We start from the raw sequence: 22,030 nt of genomic DNA on the forward strand, positions 1-22,030 counted from the left end.
AGAGAGCTCCAGAGATCGCACAAGCAGGGGGAGTGGCAGAGGGAGAGGGAGAAGCAGGCTCCCCGCTAAGCAGGGAGCCCGATGCAGGGCTCGATCCCAGTACCCTGGGATCATGACCTGAGCCAAAGGCAGACACTTAACAGACTGAGCCACCCAGGCGCCCCTGGAGAAGGAAATTCTAATGAGGATTCTCTGTAAAAACTGCCCAGTAGCCAGTGCGCTGAGTTGAAAGCAAGGAAACATTATCAGCAGGAGGGCTGTTGGATCGCTGCCCTGGAGCACAAATAAGGGAGGCGTGTCCTTGCTCTTCTGCGCAAAGGGCCTTGCCATTGCGGATGTCCCTGTCTGGGATGGCAGTAACAGGCAGACAGCCGGGTCTGAAGCTCGGCTAGGCCACAGACAAATGTGCGTTAATGGCACATGGCATCACCATGGTTTGCGTGACTTCCTGGCCGCATCAGAGAGGCTGCATTTTTCTACTCCTATGTAGCACATCCACCATACCATGGAAAGCCACGGGAGGGCACCCATGAATGGAAGCAAAACAGGAATGTAAAAACGCATCCCAAGGACAACATCCAGCTGAAGATGACCAGGCCCCTAGGAATGTTTCGGTGGTAAACATGTTCATGTTTGCATCAAGAGATACCACACACCCAACCCTAAAAGGCCAATATCAACCACCAAAAAGTCAATGGAAAACAGCACAGTGTAACATAGCAAGTATAATGTGACCTGATTTGGTTCAGTAGGGAACAGCATGGAACGGCGCGCAGCAAATGATAGAACTCTTGCATTTTTCCAGCATTAAGAAAACAATTCTCGAACACTGAGGCAAACCCAGAAATGTCTGTGTGCTCTCTATTCCCGCTCCTTCCTTGCCCCCAGGTTGTTTCCCCCAACACGGATTCATTCACTGATCCATTCTTTAGAGAAACAGTTTCCTCTGCCCCTCTCTCTCCCACTCTACCCCCCACCCCCAACATATATTAGCCAAAGACAAATGGTCAGACTTAGAGGCAATCTCTGTTGAATGCTGACTGCATCCACTGTACCAGGGGCTGCAGGACAGGCAGGAGTGGAGGCTTGCAGGTGAGGCGTAACAAAACGGACACAATCCTCGCCCTTGTTCTGCACTGAGAGCAGCCGGGCAGGGAAGGTCCAGGGACTGAGTGACAGTTACAAGCAAGACAGCGCTGTGCAGTTGAGGGGTAGCGCCAAATTCCCATCCCTGTTAAATTCTAGGCAGCAGCTGCTGCAGAATCTCTACCTGTTTGGTTAGCCTGGTGAACAAACAGAACTTGTGATAATTTGTATGCAGAGAAGTAAACTTTCCTTGACCCATTAAACCCCCTCTGACTTAAACAAACAGCTTTTTTTAAATTGAAACAAAACATAGAGAAAAATGCACAAATCTTAAATATACAGCTTGATGAATTTTTACATCCGTATACACCCACGAAACCATCACCCAGATCAAGAACCATTTAGTCATGAAACACATCAAATTGATATGCTACAGAAAAATGCAGGAATAGAATCCAGTAGGATCTCTAATGTATCTTTTATTTTATTTTTTTTAAGATTTTTTTATTTATTTGTGAGAGAGAGAATGAGAGACAGAGAGCATGAGAGGGAGGAGGGTCAGAGGGAGAAGCAGACTCCCTGCCGAGCAGGGAGACCGATGCGGGACTCGATCCCGGGACTCCAGGATCATGACCTGAGCCGAAGGCAGTTGCTTAACCAACTGAGCCACCCAGGCGCCCCTCTAATGTATCTTTTAAAAGCTGTGTTGTTGTTGATTTTATTTCGATGTTTAGAGAGAGTTTATTCTTTTTTTGTGAGCAGGAGGGGGGCAAAAGGAGGTCCACTCAAGCAGGAGCTAGGCACACAGACACTCATTCAGAATAGAATTTTCTACTTGTTTCGGAGTCTTTCAGGATCCCTAACATTTATGAAAAGTTTAAGAAAACATTCAGGCTCCCACCTACTGCTGACACATATTTGCATCCCCTATGTTTAGGAACAGGGTGTGAAAGCAGTTTAACTTTTATTTGTAATCTGGGTGCCTTCTCTTGCATAACACCACAAACTTAATTCCCGCCAACTTTCTTTTTTTGCAAGTCATTTCTTTTCCATGGTAGAACAGCAACGGCAGACAGTGTTATTTTCAGGTCTTCAATGCTCCCTTTCCAGTTTTGTCTTAGAATTCATTTCTTTTTTTTTAAAGATTTTATTTATTTATTTGTCAGAGAGAGAGACAGCACAAGCAGGGAGAGTGGCAGGCAGAGGGAGAAGCAGGCTTCCCGTTGGGCAGGGAGCCAGGCGGGGGACTCGATCCCAGGACCCTGGGATCATGACCTGAGCTGTAGGCAGACGCTTAACCGACTGAGCCACCTAGGTGTCCCTAGTCTTAGAATTCAAATGAACAGAATAAAAAATAAAACTTGAGGGGTGCCTGGCCGGCTGAGTCGGAGGAGCATACGACTCTTGATCTTGTCATGAGTTCCAGCCCTGCGACGGGTGTAGAGATTAGACAAATGAATAAAACTTAAAAAAAAAAAAAAAGTATGGGATGCCTGGGTGGCTCAGTCGGTTAAGCGTCTGCCTTCTGCTCAGGTCATGATCCCAGGGTCCTGGGATTGAGCTCCACATCTGCTTCCCCTCTGTCCTTCTCCCTGCTCATTCTCTCTCCCTTTCTCTCAAATAAATAAGTAAAATCTTAAAAAAAAAGTAAAAACTTAAAAAAATAAAAATAAAACTTGATTTTTTAAAAGGTTTTATTTATTTATTTGACAGAGAGACAGCGCGAGAGAGGGAACACAAGTACGGGGAGGGGCAGAGGGAGAGGGAGAAGCAGGCTCCCCGCTGAAGAGGGAGCATGATGTGGGGCTCGATCCCAGGACCCCAGGATCATGACCTGAGCCCAAGGAGACGCTTAACGACTGAGCCACCCAGGCGCCCTAAAACTTGATATTTTTAAAAAAGCAAAACCAACCAACCAACCAACCAACCAAACAAACAAACAAAACCCTCAGTTTGGAACATGATTCCCACATCAGACCTGAACAGCCAGCCTTCTCCCAAAGCTGTGGATAATTTAAGATGATTTAATGTTAACCATATGATTCTTTACATTGATCAAGGATTAAGAAGTGCTCAAATTTTAAGCATTTAGAATCTTACGCTATAGAACACAGAAAAACTTTAGTTAGCATATTAATCATGTAGTAGCTACAACTTTTTGCCAGTTTAGGACACCTTACAGACTTTTTTTTTTAAGTTTATTTATTTATTTATTTAAGATTTTACTTATTTGTCAGAGAGACAGAGAGTGCGCATGCACACAAGCAGGGGGAGCGGCAGGCAGAGGGAGAAGCAGGCTCGCTGCTGAGCAAGGAATCATGACCTGAGCAGGGGGCTGACGCTTAACCTACTGAGCCACCCAGGTGTCCCTATTTATTTATTTACTTACTTATTTTTAATAATCTCTACACCTAACATGGGACTTGAACTCACGACCCCAAGATCAAGAGTTGCATGCTCTTCCGACTGAGCCGCCAGGCACCCCCAGAATGTGGTTAATAAATGCTATGCTTGTATTGAAAATTATGATAATCAGGATATTAAATGTAGCATACTAAAGCAAATATGCAGTCTCTATAGTGATGCATTACAGACTAAGACCTGTTGATGATGAAATCATAATGCAAGCTAATTCAATTTTAGCTCTGTCAGCTACATTTCTTAGTTTATACATTTTTTTCGAACTGTGCCAAACTTTTAAAATTTATAGGTTTAAAATCAGAAAAATGGAGGACTAGGCTGAAAAAGGATCCCAAAGACTGTTTTCCATTTTCCCATAGAACTTTGTCACTAACATGCTTGGGTGACACACATAATCACTCTATCTAAAATAAAATGTTCTCTAGTCCTCCCTTATTGCAGTTAAACCAATTAGCAATCCTAACCACTTAGTAGCATAAGTGATCAAATTTCTACGTACTTCTGCCAATGTCTAATTATCCTTCCCACTGTACACATCGAGTACAAAGGCAATCCTGAGCATGCACCTGAGTGGAGAATTCAAAGATGCTCTGCAGGTCCTAGGAAAGATGCACTCAACCTCAATTGTCCCCGGGACCCTGAGAAAATCATTTTTTTTTTAAGATTTTATTTATGTATTTGACAGAGAGAGACACAGCGAGAGAGGGAACACAAGTGGGGGGCGGGGAGAGGGAGAAGCAGGCTTCCCGCGGAGCAGGGAGCCCGACGATGTGGGGCTCAATCCCAGGACCCTGGGATCATGACCTGAGCCAAAGGCAGACGCTTAACAACTGAGCCGTCCAGACGCCCTGAGAAAATCATTTCTTTATTTTACGCTTTATTTTCTCCATTTGCAAAACAAACAAACAAGTGCTGCCATGAAATGTCCACACAGTGCTCTCAGAGCTGTAAAGTGAAGGTGTCATCTAATTACTAAGTTTTGTCATTGTGCCAAAATGTTGACAACTCCAATTTCAGTTTGTGCCCTCACCCAGCTAAATCAAAGAATTCTCAATAGTTACAACAGTAGCCACTGATTATTTGAGTTAAGTTACTTCAACACTTTGGCCTTAAATGGTAAGTGAAATTTAAAAATAAAAAGTAAACAACAAATAAAAAACCTCACTGAATTCTAGGCCTGGAAACTGAGAGTTGTTCCAAATTTAGAAAAATTTGGACAGGGTTTTTGTGCTGTTTTCATGTCTCTCCCAGAAGAGGGAAAAGCAGTGCTTGGTATTACTGACATCTTTAGGAATGACTGGTATTCAGGAAAACAGCAGTATCACATGATGTAAAGATCTGATTTTTATCTCCTAACCATCTTTCTTCTAGGGTGTGAAGAGTTAATTCTGGCTATTTTCTAAACCTTTAACCCTACCGTCTTGGCAGAAAACGGAACTGTGAGCTCTGCAACAGGGCCAGGGCCGGTCCCTCAGACTCCACTGGGTCTGGCATTATGTAAGAAATGTAAATGCTCTGGTTCATCCACATAGAACTTTCCAGAAAAGCCTGGCCCCAGTACCTTTTCAAAATAGGAATCACTTTCAAACTCCGGGTCAATAAGGCTTTAGACAGCAGAGTCCCAGGCCCAATGTGGAGTAACAAACCAGTTCTGAGTGAGATTGATGTTGATCCCTCCTTGCCTTTTGAAATATTTATCAAGATATGACAAACCTATGAAGATGACCTTCACCAGCAGAAAGAACCACAGCCTCAGGCTATGGAGAGGCAGGAAAGTTAGCCTTCCATTCCAGGGTGGTGAAAGCCTGGAATGTAGCCAGCCTTTGTTAGCCCCACCGTCTGTGCTTACTTCCCTTGGAAAAGAGAATTGAAACTGGCCAAGAATATTCCTTCTCCACTCCCACTTCAGCCCTCAGTACTGAAGCTCTGGAAAGAGCTCTAGATGCGGTAACTGTCCCGTCCCACAAATACAAAATAGTACTTGATGAAAACTGGTATGTAGGAGGCTCACTTGAAAGCAACAACCTTCCATCCTCCCTTCTGTCTGAATGTTCGGCTTTTCCTGCCTCCCCTTCCTCCCAGCCAGGAGCAGACTAGTCCTTATTTCTGGAAGCGCGTTTTCCTTCCTCCACACCCTCCCACTCTCTTCTTGCCCTGGGCCATGCCCCTCTTCTCTCAGCCCTGCCCCTCCGTGCCCAAGTCTTCCCCGGGTTCTGCTCCCTTGAGGCTCATTTGGAAGAAGCACTGAGTGGGCTGTTCCATGGAGAAAGGGATAATGGGGAAGTAGCCACTAGAGGGTGACATAATTACACACAAGTGCATTCCTTGGGGACCATAGGAGGCTAGAGCCAGCCAGGCGTCCACCTCTGGGCCTGGAGGTGTAAAATGGATGGTCAGTGTGTCTACCCAAAGCATGTACACTCACACATGCTCTTGCTCTCTCTCCCTCTCACACACACACATGCATGATCACAAATACTGACCTACCTTGGCTAGCAAATCAACCAGGGTCTTCCAGTGTTTTGCATGAAAGTCACACCTAGTGACAGTCCAGTCACTGTCTCACTCACGACTAACCATTGTTTTCCCGGACCCCTCCTTCTTTGGTGTCATATAGAAACTGCATCCTAGCAAGGTAGAACAATTAACATACACTGTGAAGGCAGCAAAGCACAGTGATTTAGAATGTGGTCTCCAGATCTAGACTAAGTTCAAATTCCAGTTCCGCTAGCTGTTTGGTCTTGAGCAAGTCACTTCTCTGTGCCATAGTTTCTTCGTCTGTAAAATGGAACTTTCTTCATAGGGGGTACAGGTTAGCTGTTGTGAAGGACAGATAAGTCCGTATATGTAAAGACCTTAAAAGAAAGTCTAATGCACAATAAATGCTCCATAAATATTAGATATTTTCATTATGGTCAGGAAGTGTACTAGGAGGTTACATGCATTATTCCATTCAACTCTCCCCAAACTCCCAAGACACAAAAATCACTAGTCCTATTGCACAGACAAAAAAACCAAGGCTCCAACTGGTTAAATAACTTGTCCAAAGTCACAGAGCTTTTAAGTAATAGAGTCAAGATTTTAAACCAGAACCTGTCTGACTACAAAACCTATGTTTTTTTCACGGTATCACTGGGGGAAAAACGCAGTCATCATGAGCTTATGATCTAAAAGATAAAAGATGAGTGGGGGAAACATAGCTTTTTTTCCTATATTTTTTTATTCTACTAAAAAGGGAGAGCCTTTAGGAAGTATAACTTAATAGAAGTTTTATTTATTTTTTAAAGATTTTATTTATTCATTTGAGAGAGAGACAGAGAAAGTGCAAGCAGGGGGAGAGGGAGAGGGAGAGGGAGAAGCAGGCTCCCCGCTGAGTGGGGAGCCCAACGTGGGGCTCCATCCCAGGACCTGGAGATCATGACCTGAACTGAAGGCAGATGCTTAACTGACTGAGCTACCCAGGTGCCCCCTAATAGAAGTTTTAAAGCAGGAGAAAGAGAACTGGGTAGTAGGAAGTTGCTCACCAGGGGTTGTGGGTGCAGTGATCCGGGGTCAGCAGCATCAACATCACCTGGGAACTTGTTAGAAATGCCAGTTCTCGGCCCCACCCCAGACCTTCTGACTGAGAAGGCTTCAAAGGCCTTCGATGCATGCTCAGGTTTGAGAACCACTGCTCTAAGCAAAAGGGTGAGAGTTGGTCGTGAAAACACGTTGAAGGCAACAAGTTGGACGTTCCTCCGGCAGAAGAGTGTGGGACTACTGGTGACTGAAGGAAAGGTGCTTCTCTCCCTGACTTTTGGAGGAGGCAATGAGTGCAGAGGGATGGATGGTTTGCTCTAACTGAAAGATCATTTTATTATGCACTGGCACTTTTGCTGTTTCCGCTCCTTTAACCTGCACATTTCTTAAAAACAGGAAATAACATTAAAAAAAATGTTTTAACTGTTAGCAAACGTATATCTATACAATTTGGGGGCACACCTGTGTGGGTTTTTTTTTTTTCCCCGCAGTGCATTTATCAAAGAAAAACCAAAATAGCATTCATTAGATCCCTCCTATGTGCCAGGTTCTACACTAGGCCTTTCCTTTCCTGTGGATTCCACCCCCCCTCAGGGAATTTGCACAACGTTTCTGTAAACAGGAATTACTTTCATTTTATAGATGAGGAAATTGAAGCTCAAAGAATCTCAGTCACTTTGCCAGAGGCCATGTGTCTATAATGTCAGAGCTAGGATTCCAATGCCCAACTTCAGACTCCGAGTCTGGTGGAGATTGAGCTCATGGGAACAGAGGTGATCTAAGGAGCCCCCATGTCCCAGGCATTCAAGGGAGACACACGGGGAAGCCACCCTCGCCCCTGGGCCTTTTTTCTGGGGCCAGACAGAACATTGACTGGCTCCTCTTCTCCATCCCTGACTGGATGTGTGCCATCAGCCTCTACTGTCTGAGAGCAGAGAATTGGGCAAATGAGGAGAAAGACTGCCAATTAAGAACATTTTTTTTTCCGTTTTCTTTTCTTTTTTTTTTAAGCATTTATTTATTTATTTATTTGAGAAAGAGAGAAAATGAGCGGCGGGGAGGGGTAGAGAGAGAGAGAGGGAGAGAGAGAAACAAACTCCCTACTGAGCAGGAAACCTAATGCGGGGCTCCATCCCAGGACCTGGAGATCATGACCAGAGCCAAAGGCAGGCGCTTAACGACTGAGCCACCCAGGCGCCCAACGACTGAGCCACCCAGGCGCCCAAGAACATTTTTGTTCAAGGCAATCTGGTTTGTAAAAACAGTAGCAAACTCCAAGCCATGAACTTAAATTTCCTGACTTCAGATACTGAATTCCAATTCCAGATAAATAAGAGTTAAAGTTTCCTTGTTCTTGAAGAGAAAAAAAAAGCCAAAAATTCTTTGAAAAGGTGATTTTTAAAATTAACCTAACTGATGCCTCAAGATGAAAGAACCATAACAAAGTATGACAATGCAAAGTATTACTGCTAGTAATGTTTTTATTTTTTTCTAAACAAGCAAGGAAAAACTTCAGCCTGTTCTCTGAATAAGTTTCCACCCTATGTAATGACCTTCCTCCATCAACACCTGCTCATCAATTCTAGGCTTCCCTATGGTGACCCTCTAAATTGAAACATTTTATTTCCATCACTCTGGTGGCACTGGAACACCAGCAAAGAGCCACTAGGAGCAGGTGACCTGGAGCTCATTGCCTGGTCCTCAATCCTTAAAGGCAGAAACACCACTTCCACATCTTTGTCTACTTCAAAGCACAGAGCCATGCACAAAAATTGTTTTAACGTTTCCTAAACTACTGACTGACTGAAAATCTACCTTGTTAGGTGTTCCCTGCCCTGGAAACAGCTGTATTTACAACACAACTTATTATTATTATGTTTTTAGAGTTGTTATATCTATCTGCTTTATAACAAGTACCTAAAGTTTGGTTTTTTTTTTTAACAAGTACCTAAGGTATTTGTTAATATTAACAAACGACAGCTGATATTTGAGATTATTCTATCAAAGTATTTCTAATCCTTTGGTTAGGTGCCTGAAAATATGAAAACATACATTAGAGTTAATGCTCGGGGTGCCTGGGTGGCTCAGTGGGTTAAGTGTCTGCCTTTGGCTCAGGTCATGATCCCAGAGTCCTGGGATCAAGTCCAGCGTCTGGCTCCTTGCTCAGTGGGGAGTCTGCTTCTCCCTCTCCCTCTGCTACTTCCCCTGCTTGTGCTCTCTCTGTCAAACCTTTTTTAAGGATTTTACTTATTTATTTGAGACACAGAGAGAGAGAACACAAGCAGGAGGAGAGGCAGAGGGAGAGGGAGAAGCAGACTCCCCACTGAGCAGGGAGCCCCATGCAGGGGGCACCCTCTCTGGGTCAAATCTTTAAAAAATAAAATAACTAGAGTTAATGCTCAGAAGTTGCAAATTACAAATGGCAACTCGTTTCCAGAGAGGGAGGGAGTGACCATTCATGCGGGCGGGGGTGTAATCATTAGTAGCACCCCTTTCGCTCTCATGAGTTTTTCCAGTTTGGACAACAAATTGCACAGTCGCCTTTCGTGGGTGACGGCGAGAGCAGGGACGGCACCCTGAAGGCCTGGGCGCGCTGCCTGCCCACCCCAGACGCCGCACTGCGCCCCTCTATCGCGTGCGAATCTTTGCACTTCGTCATGGGGTCGCCAAGTCCCCCTTCTGGTGCTTCGTGTCTCAGCGGAAGAAGACGAAAAAGTCTTCAGGGTAGGGGCGGCTCAGTCGTTAAGCGTCTGCCTTCGGCTCAGGTCATGATCCCAGGGTCCTGGGATCGAGCCCCACATCGGGTTCCCCGGTCTTTGGGAAGCCTGCTTCTCCCTCTCTCCCACTCCCCCTGCTTGCGTTCCCTCTCTCGCTGTGTCTCTGTCAAATAAACGAAAATCTGAAAGAAAAAAGGAGTCTTCAGGGGAACTGTCCAGTGTGGACAGATGTTGGAGAAATCCCCCCTGGCGGGTTTGGAACTTCGGGGCCTGGCTGCGCTGCGACTTCCAGAGCGGCGCCCGCACACGGCCTGTACCGGGAGTCCCGGCACCTGACCACTGGGGGCGCTGTCACCAGGGCTACCCGGACATGGGCGCCCACTGGCTCCCCCATCATGAAGGTGGAGGAGCCTGCAGCCAGCAAGTGCCCCCATCATGAAGGTGGAGGAGCCTGCAGCCAGATCAAGTCCCCGCTGCCCCACCGGGGCCTGTGGCGCCAGCACAAGCCACACTTCACCACCAAGAGGCCCAACACCTTCTTTTAGATGCAGAGCCTCCCTGTCCCCAGGTCAGCCCAAATAAATTCCTTGGGAAGCCCCCTCCCCACCAAATAATAAAAATAAAAAATAAAGTGCACAGTCACCCTAATGAGAGGGCTCTAGCTACCCAGACCCCAAGCCCTGATTTTTATTGTGGTGGTTAAAGCCCATGTTTATAGAATATAGCAAACTAATAATTTGGGAAGAGTAAACAAATAGTTCAGGGTATTCCTTGCAGTTTGTTGACAGAACAATTTTCACCTATTTTTTCCCTTTTATTTACATCTTTATTTCAAAATGTTCTATTTAAATATTTTTTTAAAAAGATTTTATTTATTTATTTGAGAGAGAGAGAATGAGAGATAGAGAGCACCAGAGGGAAGAGGGTCAGAGGGAGAAGTCGACTCCCCGCTGAGCAGGGAGCCCGATGTGGGACTCGATCCCGGGACTCCAGGATCATGACCTGAGCCAAAGGCAGTTGCTTAACCAACTGAGCCACCCACGCACCCTATTTAAACATTTTTAAAAAAGATTTTATTTATTTATTTGACGGAGACACAGCGAGAGAGGGAAAACAAGCAGGGAGAGTGGGAGAGGGAGAGGGAGAAGCAGGCTTCCCGCTGAGCAGGGAGCCTGAAGCGAGACTTGATTCCCGGACCCTGGGATCATGACCTGAGCCGAAGGCAGACGCTTAACGACTGAGCCACCCAGGCGCCCCTATTTAAACATTTATAATTACAGTGAAATACATATAATGTAAAATTCACCATCTTCACTGTTTTTGAGTATATAATTCAGTAGTGTTAAGTATATTCACATTGCGCAACAAATCTCTGGAACTTTCCATCTTGCAAAAATGAAACCCTATATCCAATAAACAATTCCCCATTTCTTCCTCCTCCAAGCCTCTGGCAAACACCATTCTACTTTCTGTTTCTTTGATTATTCTACATACCTCATATAAGTGAAATCATACAGTATTTGTCTTTTTGTGACTGGCTTATTTCACTCAGCATTATGTCCTCAAGATTCCTCCACGATGTAGCTGTGCCAGAATTTCCCTCCTTTTTAAAGCTGCATGTAGATACCACATTTTGCTTATCCAGTCATCATGATGGACACTTGCGTTGCTTCCACATTTTGGCTATTGTAAATAATGCTATGAAGATGGGTGTACAAATATCTCTTTCAGACCCTGCTTTCATTTTGGGCGTTATAAACCCAGAAGTGGAATTGCTGGATCATACCTATGGTAGTTCTGTTCTTAAGTTTTTGAAGACCCATCATACTGTTTTCCACAGGGGCTCATCCTACATTCCCACCAACAGTATGTCAGGGTTCCAATTTCTCTACGTTGTCACCAACACTTGTTTATTTTCTGTTTTATTAATAGCAGCTATCCTCATAGGTGTGAGGTGCTATCTTATTGTGCTTTTAATTTGCATTTCCCTAACAATTACTGGTGTTTAGCATCTTTCCATATGCTCGTTGTCCATTTATATATCTTCTTTGGAGAAATGTCTATTCAAGTCCTTTGCCCATTTTAAAATCAGACTATTTGGGGCGCCCGGGTGGCTCGGTCGTTAAGCATCTGCCTTTGGCTCAGGTCATGATCCCAGGGTCCTGGGATAGAGCCCCGCATCCGGCTCCTTGCTCCGCAGAGAGCCTGCTTCTCCCTCTCCCTCTGTCTGCTGCTCTGCCTGCTTGTGCTCTCTCTGTCAAATAAATGAATAAAATATTTAAAAAATAAAAATAAAAAAATAAAACCAGGCTATTTGTTCCTTTGCTGCTGCTTAAATCTTTTATTTGCAATCAGTGAATCAAGTCCTCGCCCTCTATTATCTTTAATATTCTCTAACCAAGAGGTGCCCCAAGGTATTCTCTTGTTTAGTAATACTAGAAATGAAAAGAATGTTGCTGTCAAGAAATCTTGAAGTTGGAAAGTAGTTGGAAAGGTACCATTTTATAAATCTCAGATATCCATTGCTATTGGTTGTCCAGACTCTTGGAGAAGTTTTGATATGCCTGAAGTCTTTCATAAAGATATTATGTTATTACTGCTCTCATTCATTTCAGCTCAACAAATTTACAGGGTGCCCGCTACTACGCTACTACGTAATGGACATTGTGCCATGGATACTTTAGAGTTAATATAAAACACACACAAGGGGTGCTAGGGTGGCTCAGATGGATAAAGGACTGACTTGATTTCAGCTCAGGTCATGATCTCGGGGCCCTGGGATCAAGGCCCAAGTTGGGCTCACCATTCACTGGGAGTCTGCGTCTCTCCCTCTTCCTCTGGGCCGCCCCCCCACCCCCCGCCCCCCTCTCACACACTCTCTTTCAAATAAATAAATAAATCTTTAAAAAAACAAATAAAGCACACACAAAATATTTTAACTCCTTTGGTCTAATAATACCTACCAGCTAGATTCTGGGTCACTAGTTTTGGATCTACATTTTTTTGAATGAGTTTAAAAAGCTACAGATCTCTTCTGATCTTTCCTGCCAGATCTTCCCTCTCTGAATGAGGAAGTATACACGCCCTTAAGTAAGCTTGATATTTGGGTTGGGCCTCTCAGTTTTCCCAGGCCTCACCCAGGTGAAAAACACACCCTATCTGAAAATCTAGTTCCTTAAAAATATCTTGGTAAAGTTTTGGAGAGACTTCCTATATAAGGCTGTCATTTCTGCTTCTATACAGAAGCACATTCAGAAAAAACTTCTTTCCGGTTGCAACTTGTTGAAAGATCTCAACAAGTCCTTAAAACATGAACAGCCATCCAGCGCTGCCAGTACTTGAGCTGCCTGCCCCTCCTTGCCTCCCCTCTCCCCGGAGAAGCCCAGGGAACTAGGGCAAGAAGGAGGGACCATGTTCCAAGGCAGGCTGATGGCCCTCGACTACCATAACCCTGCTGGCTTCAACTGCAAAGATGAACCAGAATTTAGAAACTTTATTGTTTGGCTTGAAGACCAGAAAATCAGACACTACAAGATTGAAGGCAGAGGTAATTTAGGAAACATCCACAGTAGTGACCAGCCCAAGTTCTTTGAAAAGTATCTCAGAGATGTTAACTGTCCTTTCAGGATTCAAGACGGGCAAGAAACAATTGACTGGCTTCTTGGTTTAGCTGTAGGACTTGAGTCTGGAGATAATGCTGAAAAAATTCAAGGACTTGGTACATGATAATACAAAAATTGCCAGCAATGTAGAGGCATTGATCCATCTGGATGTAAATAATCCTGATTTTTAAGGCTGGTGTAATGGCTTTGGCTAACCTTCTTCAGATTCAGCTGTCAGGATGACTACCTGGTAATGCTTAAGGTAATTCGCATTTTAGTCCAGGATGCAGCTGCTACAGCAAATCAAACAAAACAGGGCTTGCCTGTTACTTTAGGCAAACAACTCTTGGGTTTTTTTTTTTTAATTTTTATTTATTGATTTTGTCAGAGAGAGAGAGAGAGAGCACAAGCAGGGGGAGCAGCAGAGGGAGAGGGAGAAGCAGGCTCCTCACTGAGCAAGGAGCCCGATGTGGAACTCGATCCCAGGACCCCGGGATCATGACCTGAGCCGAAGGCAGACGCTTAACGACTGAGCCACCCAGGCATCCCTAACTCTTGGTTTTAACACAAGATATGTGGTTCTTAATGAAGCTGCTCAAATTCTGTGATTGCTGCACATAGAAGAGCTCGGAGAGCTACAGACAAAAATTCATGAAGCCACACATAGTAGCTGTTCAGGCAATTACTGCCAATCCAAAGACAGACCACAGACTGGGGAACAGTTTAGGATTTCAGCTTCTCACCTACTTAGTACAATTGGGAACCATGTACACTCTGGCATGTGTTCGGAAATCCAATGTCACATTTTCAAGGGAAGATGCCCAGAAAATCGACTACACTCTAGAGATTTACCATCATTGCTTTTTCTTTAATAAAATTCAGGAAAGTGGGGGAAAAAATGAACAGCTATCCAGAGGATTTTCTACATTGGTATCCATCTTTTTCAGATTATCAGGGTCTCTGCTCCACGATACCCTCCATCCACTTTTGTGCCCCAAATCTGAACTGAAACCAAAATCCCCAAGAAGCTACTGCATGTGAAAATATTCTTAATCTTGGCCTGCCTTAGGCACAATCCATAAATTCTAGGGTTGAGAAGACAACAGGACTAATGTAGGCTCATGGTCTCCTAGAGTGTTACTACTGGAAAGGCCTCTGAAGGTTATCCAGTCAAATCACCCTCGTGTCACATGAGGAAACTGAGAGCCAAAAAGGGACACATTTTCTCAAAGCCATACAAAGTCACTATGTCTCCAGACAGCATAGGGCTCTTTGATGCCACACCTCTTTTTGTTCACTAATGTTCATTTCCTGAGATGCCTCTTGATGTTTATTTTCCTATTTGTTGAACATGAAAACAATTGTATTACTGAAAATCCTTGAAATATGTTTGAATGTATTAAACAAAATGCTTTGTATTAATAAAATTCCAGAGTTCCCCTCAAGAAAAAGTTTTGCCAAAATTAGGATCAGGTGGCCAACTTCTAGAGAAAGTGCTCTGGGCACCTCTGAATGACTCTTCAGACTTGAGAACAATGGCCTGTCTAGAGGAGAACCACTAAGCTCCTTTTCTTCAGGTCATGCTCCCAGTCTACAAATACACTCTCCTGGACCCATGTGTGGTCTAGCACTTTGTTTTGTGTACAGTAGGATTAAGGTGTTTGGGATTCATACTTTGACATCAATACAAACACATCTACATCCTCAGCACAACAACAAAAAAGTGACTTTCATGTAGAGTTTAAGGTAAAAATTTAGGCATAAGTGACTGAGACAAATATAAGGCCAGATATATTCTAGGAGAAGAGTATTAGCTCGGGTATGGCGCAGAATCGTGACATCTTATTGTCACAGTGCATCTGGATCATCTAGGTGACTAACAGTACAGTCTATTATTTCAGAAAGGTTATAAAAATCTATGGGCCTCACACCATGTGTAACGTGGGTGAGGAAGCAAACTTGTAATCTGCATTTCCTGATTTAGGAACAGGGGAGGTGGGGGGTGGGTGTCTAAAATATCTTCTATTAGTGAATCTGTATGTACTTGGTCTAGTATTGGTCTCCCCGGCAAAGAGAGGTGGACAAAAGTTAATCTCACATACTGAATAGGGAACCCATTCAATATCTTGTTTGGGCCCTCAAAGAATCAATGAAACCATTTTCCTTTTCTGATAAACATACCAGGTTGTCCTGTATGAGGTTGTATGGACCCATGAGTTCATTAAAAGTACAGAGGGTCATTTTCTCTGATCCAAAGATTCTTGGTTTGGGGATAGTTAGTTGGGAACGCTGAAATCCTATCGTCTGTGCCGGCATTTAAGACCCAAGAGCCACATTCCAAAAGAGAGCACTGCCCTGGTTCCCTAAAACCCAGTTTATAAACCAGCAGACATTTGCTTGCAGCACCTTAAACGAAGTTCAATAGTCGCTGTGTTTTATTTAAAAAGTATCTTTGTGTTAGTACATACAAATATACTCTCAGCACAACTGTCCGTACAATTTATATTTAGTCCAAGAGGCTGGTGAGAAGGAAAAAGATCATAAAGCAAGGCTTAGGGACGGCTGCTCTCTTCTAAGTGCAAAGCAGGCTGGCGCGATGCGAGGGCATCCGTGGCGCTCCCGGCAGTCCACAGTTCAGCAACAAAGTGCGGAAGTGGAAGGAAGTTTTTATGTATAAAGTACCACAGCGGTGTCTAGAAACAAACAGAAGATGCTAGAAGGCAGCAGGAATGGGTAATGCTAGAATGAGGGCTGCGGAGGGTCAGGGTCAAGCTAAGGTAGTCATGAATAAAGCCGAATTTCTCCGTAATTTGAGGCACAAGACCGGAGAGAAAGGAATCGTAGGAAGCAGCCCCGTTGGGGAAGACTGGGGGTGTGATAACAGGGACATGTTAAGAGGCATTAGGAACAGTAAAAAAAGGAAGGAGAGTTGGAGTGATAATTATTGAGTACTACCACTGGGAGGAGGGTCTTGCAGGGATAATAAAGGGAGAAGGGTGTAAAGGAAGGGTCAGGAATGGTAGGGGTAAACTATGGGAAAAGACTGCGCAGACGTCAGCAGCAAAGAAAAAGAGAAGGAATGGGGTTGGGGCGTGGCCCAGAAAGGGAATGGCTCAATAGCGGGCTACGGGGTGAAAAGGAGAAGGGTGGGGAAGAGCCCGGCTGACAGCTGCTCTCAAATGGCGCCTACAGGGTTAAAAATCAGGGCAACCAGACTAGGAAGAACTCGGTTTCCAGGGTAACGGCCCCGACAGTTCCGGCAGCGCAGGCTCGTACCATTGCGCGGGCGCGCGCGGGGGGAGCACGGCGGGAGGGGACGCGCGAAGGAGCAGTCGGGCAGAGGGGTCCGGCCCGGACTCTACCAAACGCGCGGCCCGCCTGCTCGCCCCGGGCCCGGCGCCGAGCCGCGCTCCGGCCGCGCCGGCCGCGGCGTCCTCCGTGCCCGGGCCCGCAGCTCCCAACTGGCCGCGGACGGCGGGGGGTGGGGGTGAAGGAACGTGCGCCCGGTGGCCCGGATTGGCCTCCAGGTCCCCCCGCCTGGGCGGCGGAGTGCGGGCGGCCCGGGCTGGGAGGTTTGAAAAGCGGGCGAGAGACAAAGGCAGCAGGAAGCCTCCTCGGCGCCCGGAGCCCGTGCTCTCAGCCCCCGGGACCCCCCGGCCGGCCCGCCGGCCCGGAGCAGCAGCGTCGGCGGCCGGCGGCGGCAGTGGCAAGAGGCAGAGGATGCGGCAGGGGGCGTGGGAGCGGCGGCGGAGCGGGCGGAGCGGGCGGAGCGGCGCGGCCCGAGCGCGGCGTGGTTAGACCCGAGGCGGCGGAGGCGGCGGAGGCGGCGGAGGCGGCGGCCCGGCCGGGCTCGGGAGTGAGTGAGAGGGCGCTTTCCCCGCCCGGGATGTGAACACCGAGCGGAGCCCGGGGCGGGGGGAGGGAAGGGAAGGGAGGAGAAGCCGGCAGGAAGGAAGGAAGGACGGACGGACCAGGAGGAGGAGCGGCGGCGGCGGCCGGAGCCGGAAGGCGGGGAGGGGCCGTCCGTTGGGCCCGAGGCGGCGGCGGTAGCGGCCGGGGCGAACCGCTCTTGTCGCCTCTCGGGACAGGAGCGGCGGGGCCCGCGCCTCCTCCCCCCGGCGCCGCGGAGGGGGGAGGAGGAAGATGGAGACCCACATCTCGTGCTTGTTCCCCGAGCTGCTGGCCATGATCTTCGGCTACCTGGACGTCCGGGATAAGGGGCGCGCGGCGCAGGTGTGCACGGCCTGGCGGGACGCCGCCTACCACAAGTCGGTGTGGCGGGGGGTGGAGGCCAAGCTGCACCTGCGCCGGGCCAACCCGTCGCTGTTCCCCAGCCTGCAGGCCCGGGGTATCCGCCGTGTGCAGATCCTGAGCCTCCGCCGCAGCCTCAGCTACGTGATCCAGGGCATGGCCAACATCGAGAGCCTCAACCTAAGCGGCTGCTACAACCTCACTGACAACGGGCTGGGCCACGCGTTTGTGCAGGAGATCGGCTCCCTGCGTGCCCTCAACCTGAGCCTCTGCAAGCAGATCACCGACAGCAGCCTGGGCCGCATAGCCCAGTACCTCAAGGGCCTGGAGGTGCTGGAGCTGGGGGGTTGCAGCAACATCACCAACACCGGCCTCCTGCTCATCGCCTGGGGCCTGCAGCGCCTCAAGAGCCTTAATCTCCGCAGCTGCCGCCACCTCTCGGACGTGGGCATCGGGCACCTGGCCGGCATGACGCGCAGCGCGGCCGAGGGCTGCCTGGGCCTGGAGCAGCTCACGCTGCAGGACTGCCAGAAGCTCACTGACCTTTCTCTAAAGCACATCTCCCGGGGGCTGACGGGCCTGAGGCTCCTCAACCTCAGCTTCTGTGGGGGCATCTCGGACGCGGGCCTCCTGCACCTGTCGCACATGGGCAGCCTACGCAGCCTTAACCTGCGCTCCTGCGATAACATCAGTGACACGGGCATCATGCACCTGGCCATGGGCAGTCTGCGCCTCTCAGGGCTGGATGTGTCGTTCTGTGACAAGGTGGGGGACCAGAGTCTGGCTTACATAGCCCAGGGCCTGGACGGCCTCAAATCCCTCTCCCTCTGCTCCTGCCACATCAGCGATGATGGCATCAACCGCATGGTGCGGCAGATGCACGGGCTGCGCACGCTCAACATCGGACAGTGTGTGCGCATCACAGACAAGGGCCTGGAGCTGATCGCTGAGCACCTGAGCCAGCTCACTGGCATAGACCTGTACGGCTGTACCCGAATCACCAAGCGCGGCCTGGAGCGCATCACGCAGCTGCCCTGCCTCAAGGTACTCAACCTGGGACTCTGGCAGATGACGGACAGTGAGAAGGTCAGGTGAGGGCAGCAGCACCTGCTCCCCTTGTCCCGCCCTGTTCTTCCTCCGGTCACCACCACGCCCCCGCCCCCCGCCCCCCACTCGACATGCACACTTACACATAGATCATTGTAGCGGATGAGATGGGGGCAGTGACACGAAGCCTCAGGCTCATTTTCTCCCTCCTCCAGCACCTCGGCCCACTACACACCCATTCCCATTGCATCTGGGGTTCCTCTGCTACCCCTACCTTACTCACCTCTCGTTTCCCCTGACGATGGAGAGCCGGATTCAGCTACTTACCCACCCACTCCTCTCTGCAGGGGGATGGAGGACTGTTTGAGCTACTGTATCCCCACTGCTTTACATTTGGAAATGGGGGAGGGGTGGGGATGGCCTAGTCCTTAAAACCCTGGGGGAGTTGAGGAAAATGTCTGCCTTCCTTAAGCTTTTATTTGAATACTGTGATCTGGTTTTTATTTTGAAATGTATAAAGAGCAAACCCAACTACCACGGCCTTTTCACCCTCCTTCCTTCCAGATTGTAACTAATCCCAGGCTCTTCTCATCACTTCTCCTACAGTACTCTGCTGTTCACGCTCATTTCCTTTTAATTGTCTTTCTTTTTCATGTTTTTATTTTTTGAAGAAATTCGAAATCACGGTCCTTTTTTTTTCTGCTGAATATAGTCTATATATTATATATATATAAATTATATATATATACATATATATATGTCTGGCTACCTCGTTTTAGTTTACTTTTTTCTCTGAAGCCCTGGAATTCTACAAGAGAGATATTTTGAGACAAACATTTTTGTGCCTAGACTGGAAAGATGCCCATTGGGTTTGTACGTCTTTTTTGTTTTGGCTTCTTCCCAAACTCCATCCATCCAGTGTGTCCCACTTCCACATTCTGGCTATAATTTTTTTTTTTTCCTTGCGCATTGGGATTTGAGGGCCCAACGGTGTTCGTAAATCTTGACTTAATTTATAGCACAAATGTGTGGAAGAAATGAGAGTTGAACTTTTGTTTGTTTGAGATGCAGATTGTGTCTTGAAAATGATTATTATATATGCAAATTTTGCCCTACCCTCACCCTCTTCCAAGTGTCCCCACAAAAAAGGTCACATGGTGAGGCTTCCTGTTGGAAGCAGAGGAGCAGAGTTGGCCTACGGAGCCCCTGGGGCTGTAACGTGAAGGGGAGGAGACTAAAACTCACGTCTTATCTATGTTCTGTTAATAAAATGGGAATTTGTGGGTTTTAACAAAAATCTGTTTCTAAATGGAGGCATAGATGGCTTTCTTTATTTTGGTGGGGGTTGGAACTTGTGGCTTTAAAAAAAATCGCTTTTGAGTAGGATGTATATTTTTGTTGGAGTTTTTGTTTATTTTTTTAGAATCCTCCACAGCAACATGCGAGACCATGGAGTTAAAGAAACCCAGAGACCTTTATCAATTAATTGTACTGTTTGTGAATTTGTATAAATAATAACAAAGATCCTCTTAAAACATTTATATTCTTACAGTAAAAGGTTAAACTGATATTTATATAATAAAAGAGGAAATATGAAGTATGTTTTTGAAAAAAAAAAACAAAACAAAAACAAAAAACCTTGTATCTGTGAATTATTTTGAAGGCAGTGTGTGTTTGGGTACATGCCAAAGTAGGAGGTGCTGTTTGTGTACTTACTCTAGGAGGATTTAAGGTATAGAGTTCGGTGCATCCTATGTGGTGTGAGTAAGCTCATGGTTACACATTTATTCTGTATAAGGTTTACTACTGACATCTAAATGTTTTGTTGCTAGAAATGTGACTGGACTGGAGATTTATATAATTTTTGGTTTTAAACTGTCAACAACATGGAAATTGAAAGAAACTGAACAAAATGGAACTTTTTAAAAACTAGATCTGTAAGAGTCACAGTTTCCCCAGGGTGGAAATGAGATCCAGGGGTCCTGTTGAAAAATGGGTCATGAGATGTGGAAGTGGGGAAGAAAAGACGGGCTTCTTTCCACTTTGAGTGGGTGTGGGGAGGATGTGAAATGGTGAAGGGTGGAGGGAACTGAAGCCATTGTTCAGAAAAGTTAAAAGAGCGCTGTCCTTGCTTGCTCGCTCACTTGCTCAGTCATGCATGCTGAATCTCACAGTGTGAGTGAGGGTCCTGGTGGAAAGGAGGAAGGCAGTTCAGCCCCTCTTTTTAACATTCTCCTCCAGGCCCCACTGTATTTAAGCACTTTCCTGGGGGATGGGGAGGTTGGCCAGGAGTTCTTGCACATTTGCATTTTAAGCACTTCCAGCGCTGAAGCTCGCCACTCCACTCGGATCCACTGTGGTGAGGGCTCTTAGGCTGAATTTGGGGCAGATCAATGAATACCAACAATCTAGCAAAGAGTTCCCTCTGGTAGACAGTAACTAATCAACACCCCTGTGGCTGGGCTGCGGAAGTGGCAGGGTATAAATGTTCCCAACAGTGGAGTAATTCACATTCCTGGTTTCACATAGGTCTTAGTTGTTTCTGAGATTTTTTTTTTAAACAACAAAAAAAATACAGATCCCAGCAAGAGCTAATAAGAGCGGTATAAAACTTTCCTGCAAAGACACCTCTTTCCAGGAAGAGAGCTAGCTAGAACCCAAGTTTCTCTTGGGGTGAGATTGTTTTGTAAAATTTCCAAGCTTTCTGCTTGAGCATATCACAAAAGCAGCATTGTTCCTTTTTGGAGAGCCATCACAATTGGGTCTAATTGAGCCTGACACTAGATCCATCTTCCTTTTCTTTGGGGAAGGTGTGGATCTCTTCCTTCCCTCTTAGGTTACAGTGCTTATTGCCTGGAAAAAAAAATGTGTGAACCCTAGTAAGAAGTCGGGACGTGGATTTAGGGTCAGCTTTCTAATTTAGCATTTGGCACTATACCGCATGAAGGTTCCACAAGCTGTAAGTTCTCGGGCTGTTTTTCTTTCAAGAGACTGCATGACTGTATGGATTCAGTCAAAAATTTGGGCACCTCCTAAGTCTTAGACTCTGTGCTCACATTCTTCATTTTAATACACAAGATAATCCTACCAACTAACGGGAAGGGTTTTCCACTTTTCTGTTTGGTTTTGTTTTTTACTTGAAAGGCTAAAGATAAGCCTGACTAAAGGTCGGTAAATTAATGTTTGAAAGTTAAGATCATGGACCTGCTGTCCTCAACCTGAACTGGGTATACTTACGAATATATCTGGAGTGTCTCTGGAAACGATGAATAAACCATTTACTTTCATCAGCCAAGGTTAACTGTTTATCTCTCAACCTTCGTGGATGGAAAGAAATGAATATGTGTTGAGAACCGGGGGTATGCTTTGCATGGTCCCTGTAAATTT

At 46.5% G+C, this 22,030-nt stretch overlaps 1 protein-coding gene and 2 pseudogenes across 2 annotated transcripts; all 3 read left to right on the top strand.

Annotated features, from left to right (window-relative positions):
• The first annotated feature begins 7,095 nt into the window (after positions 1–7,095).
• Positions 7,096–10,292, top strand: LOC114222506 (large ribosomal subunit protein eL20 pseudogene; annotated as a pseudogene).
• A 2,862-nt stretch (positions 10,293–13,154) lies between these two features.
• Positions 13,155–17,237, top strand: LOC114222507 (uncharacterized; annotated as a pseudogene).
• FBXL14 (F-box and leucine rich repeat protein 14) lies at positions 16,756–21,933 on the top strand. 2 transcript variants are annotated; one of them, XM_088025857.1, is made up of 2 exons: positions 16,756–18,687; positions 20,067–21,933. In XM_088025857.1, exons 1-2 carry the CDS (start codon positions 17,489–17,491, stop codon positions 20,152–20,154), a joined length of 1,287 nt encoding a protein of 428 aa, XP_087881983.1. In that variant the 5' UTR covers positions 16,756–17,488; the 3' UTR covers positions 20,155–21,933. The 2 variants fall into 2 exon arrangements, with proteins under 2 accessions (XP_087881983.1, XP_087881982.1); XM_088025856.1 differs by having other exon boundaries at positions 16,759–21,933.
• The last annotated feature ends 97 nt before the right edge of the window (positions 21,934–22,030 follow it).

This window comes from Eumetopias jubatus, unplaced genomic scaffold (assembly GCF_037043125.1).
Source record: "Eumetopias jubatus isolate StellerSeaLion01/CBP00866 unplaced genomic scaffold, mEumJub1_p1.0 scaffold_8, whole genome shotgun sequence".
Classification (NCBI taxonomy): Eukaryota; Metazoa; Chordata; class Mammalia; order Carnivora; family Otariidae; genus Eumetopias; species Eumetopias jubatus.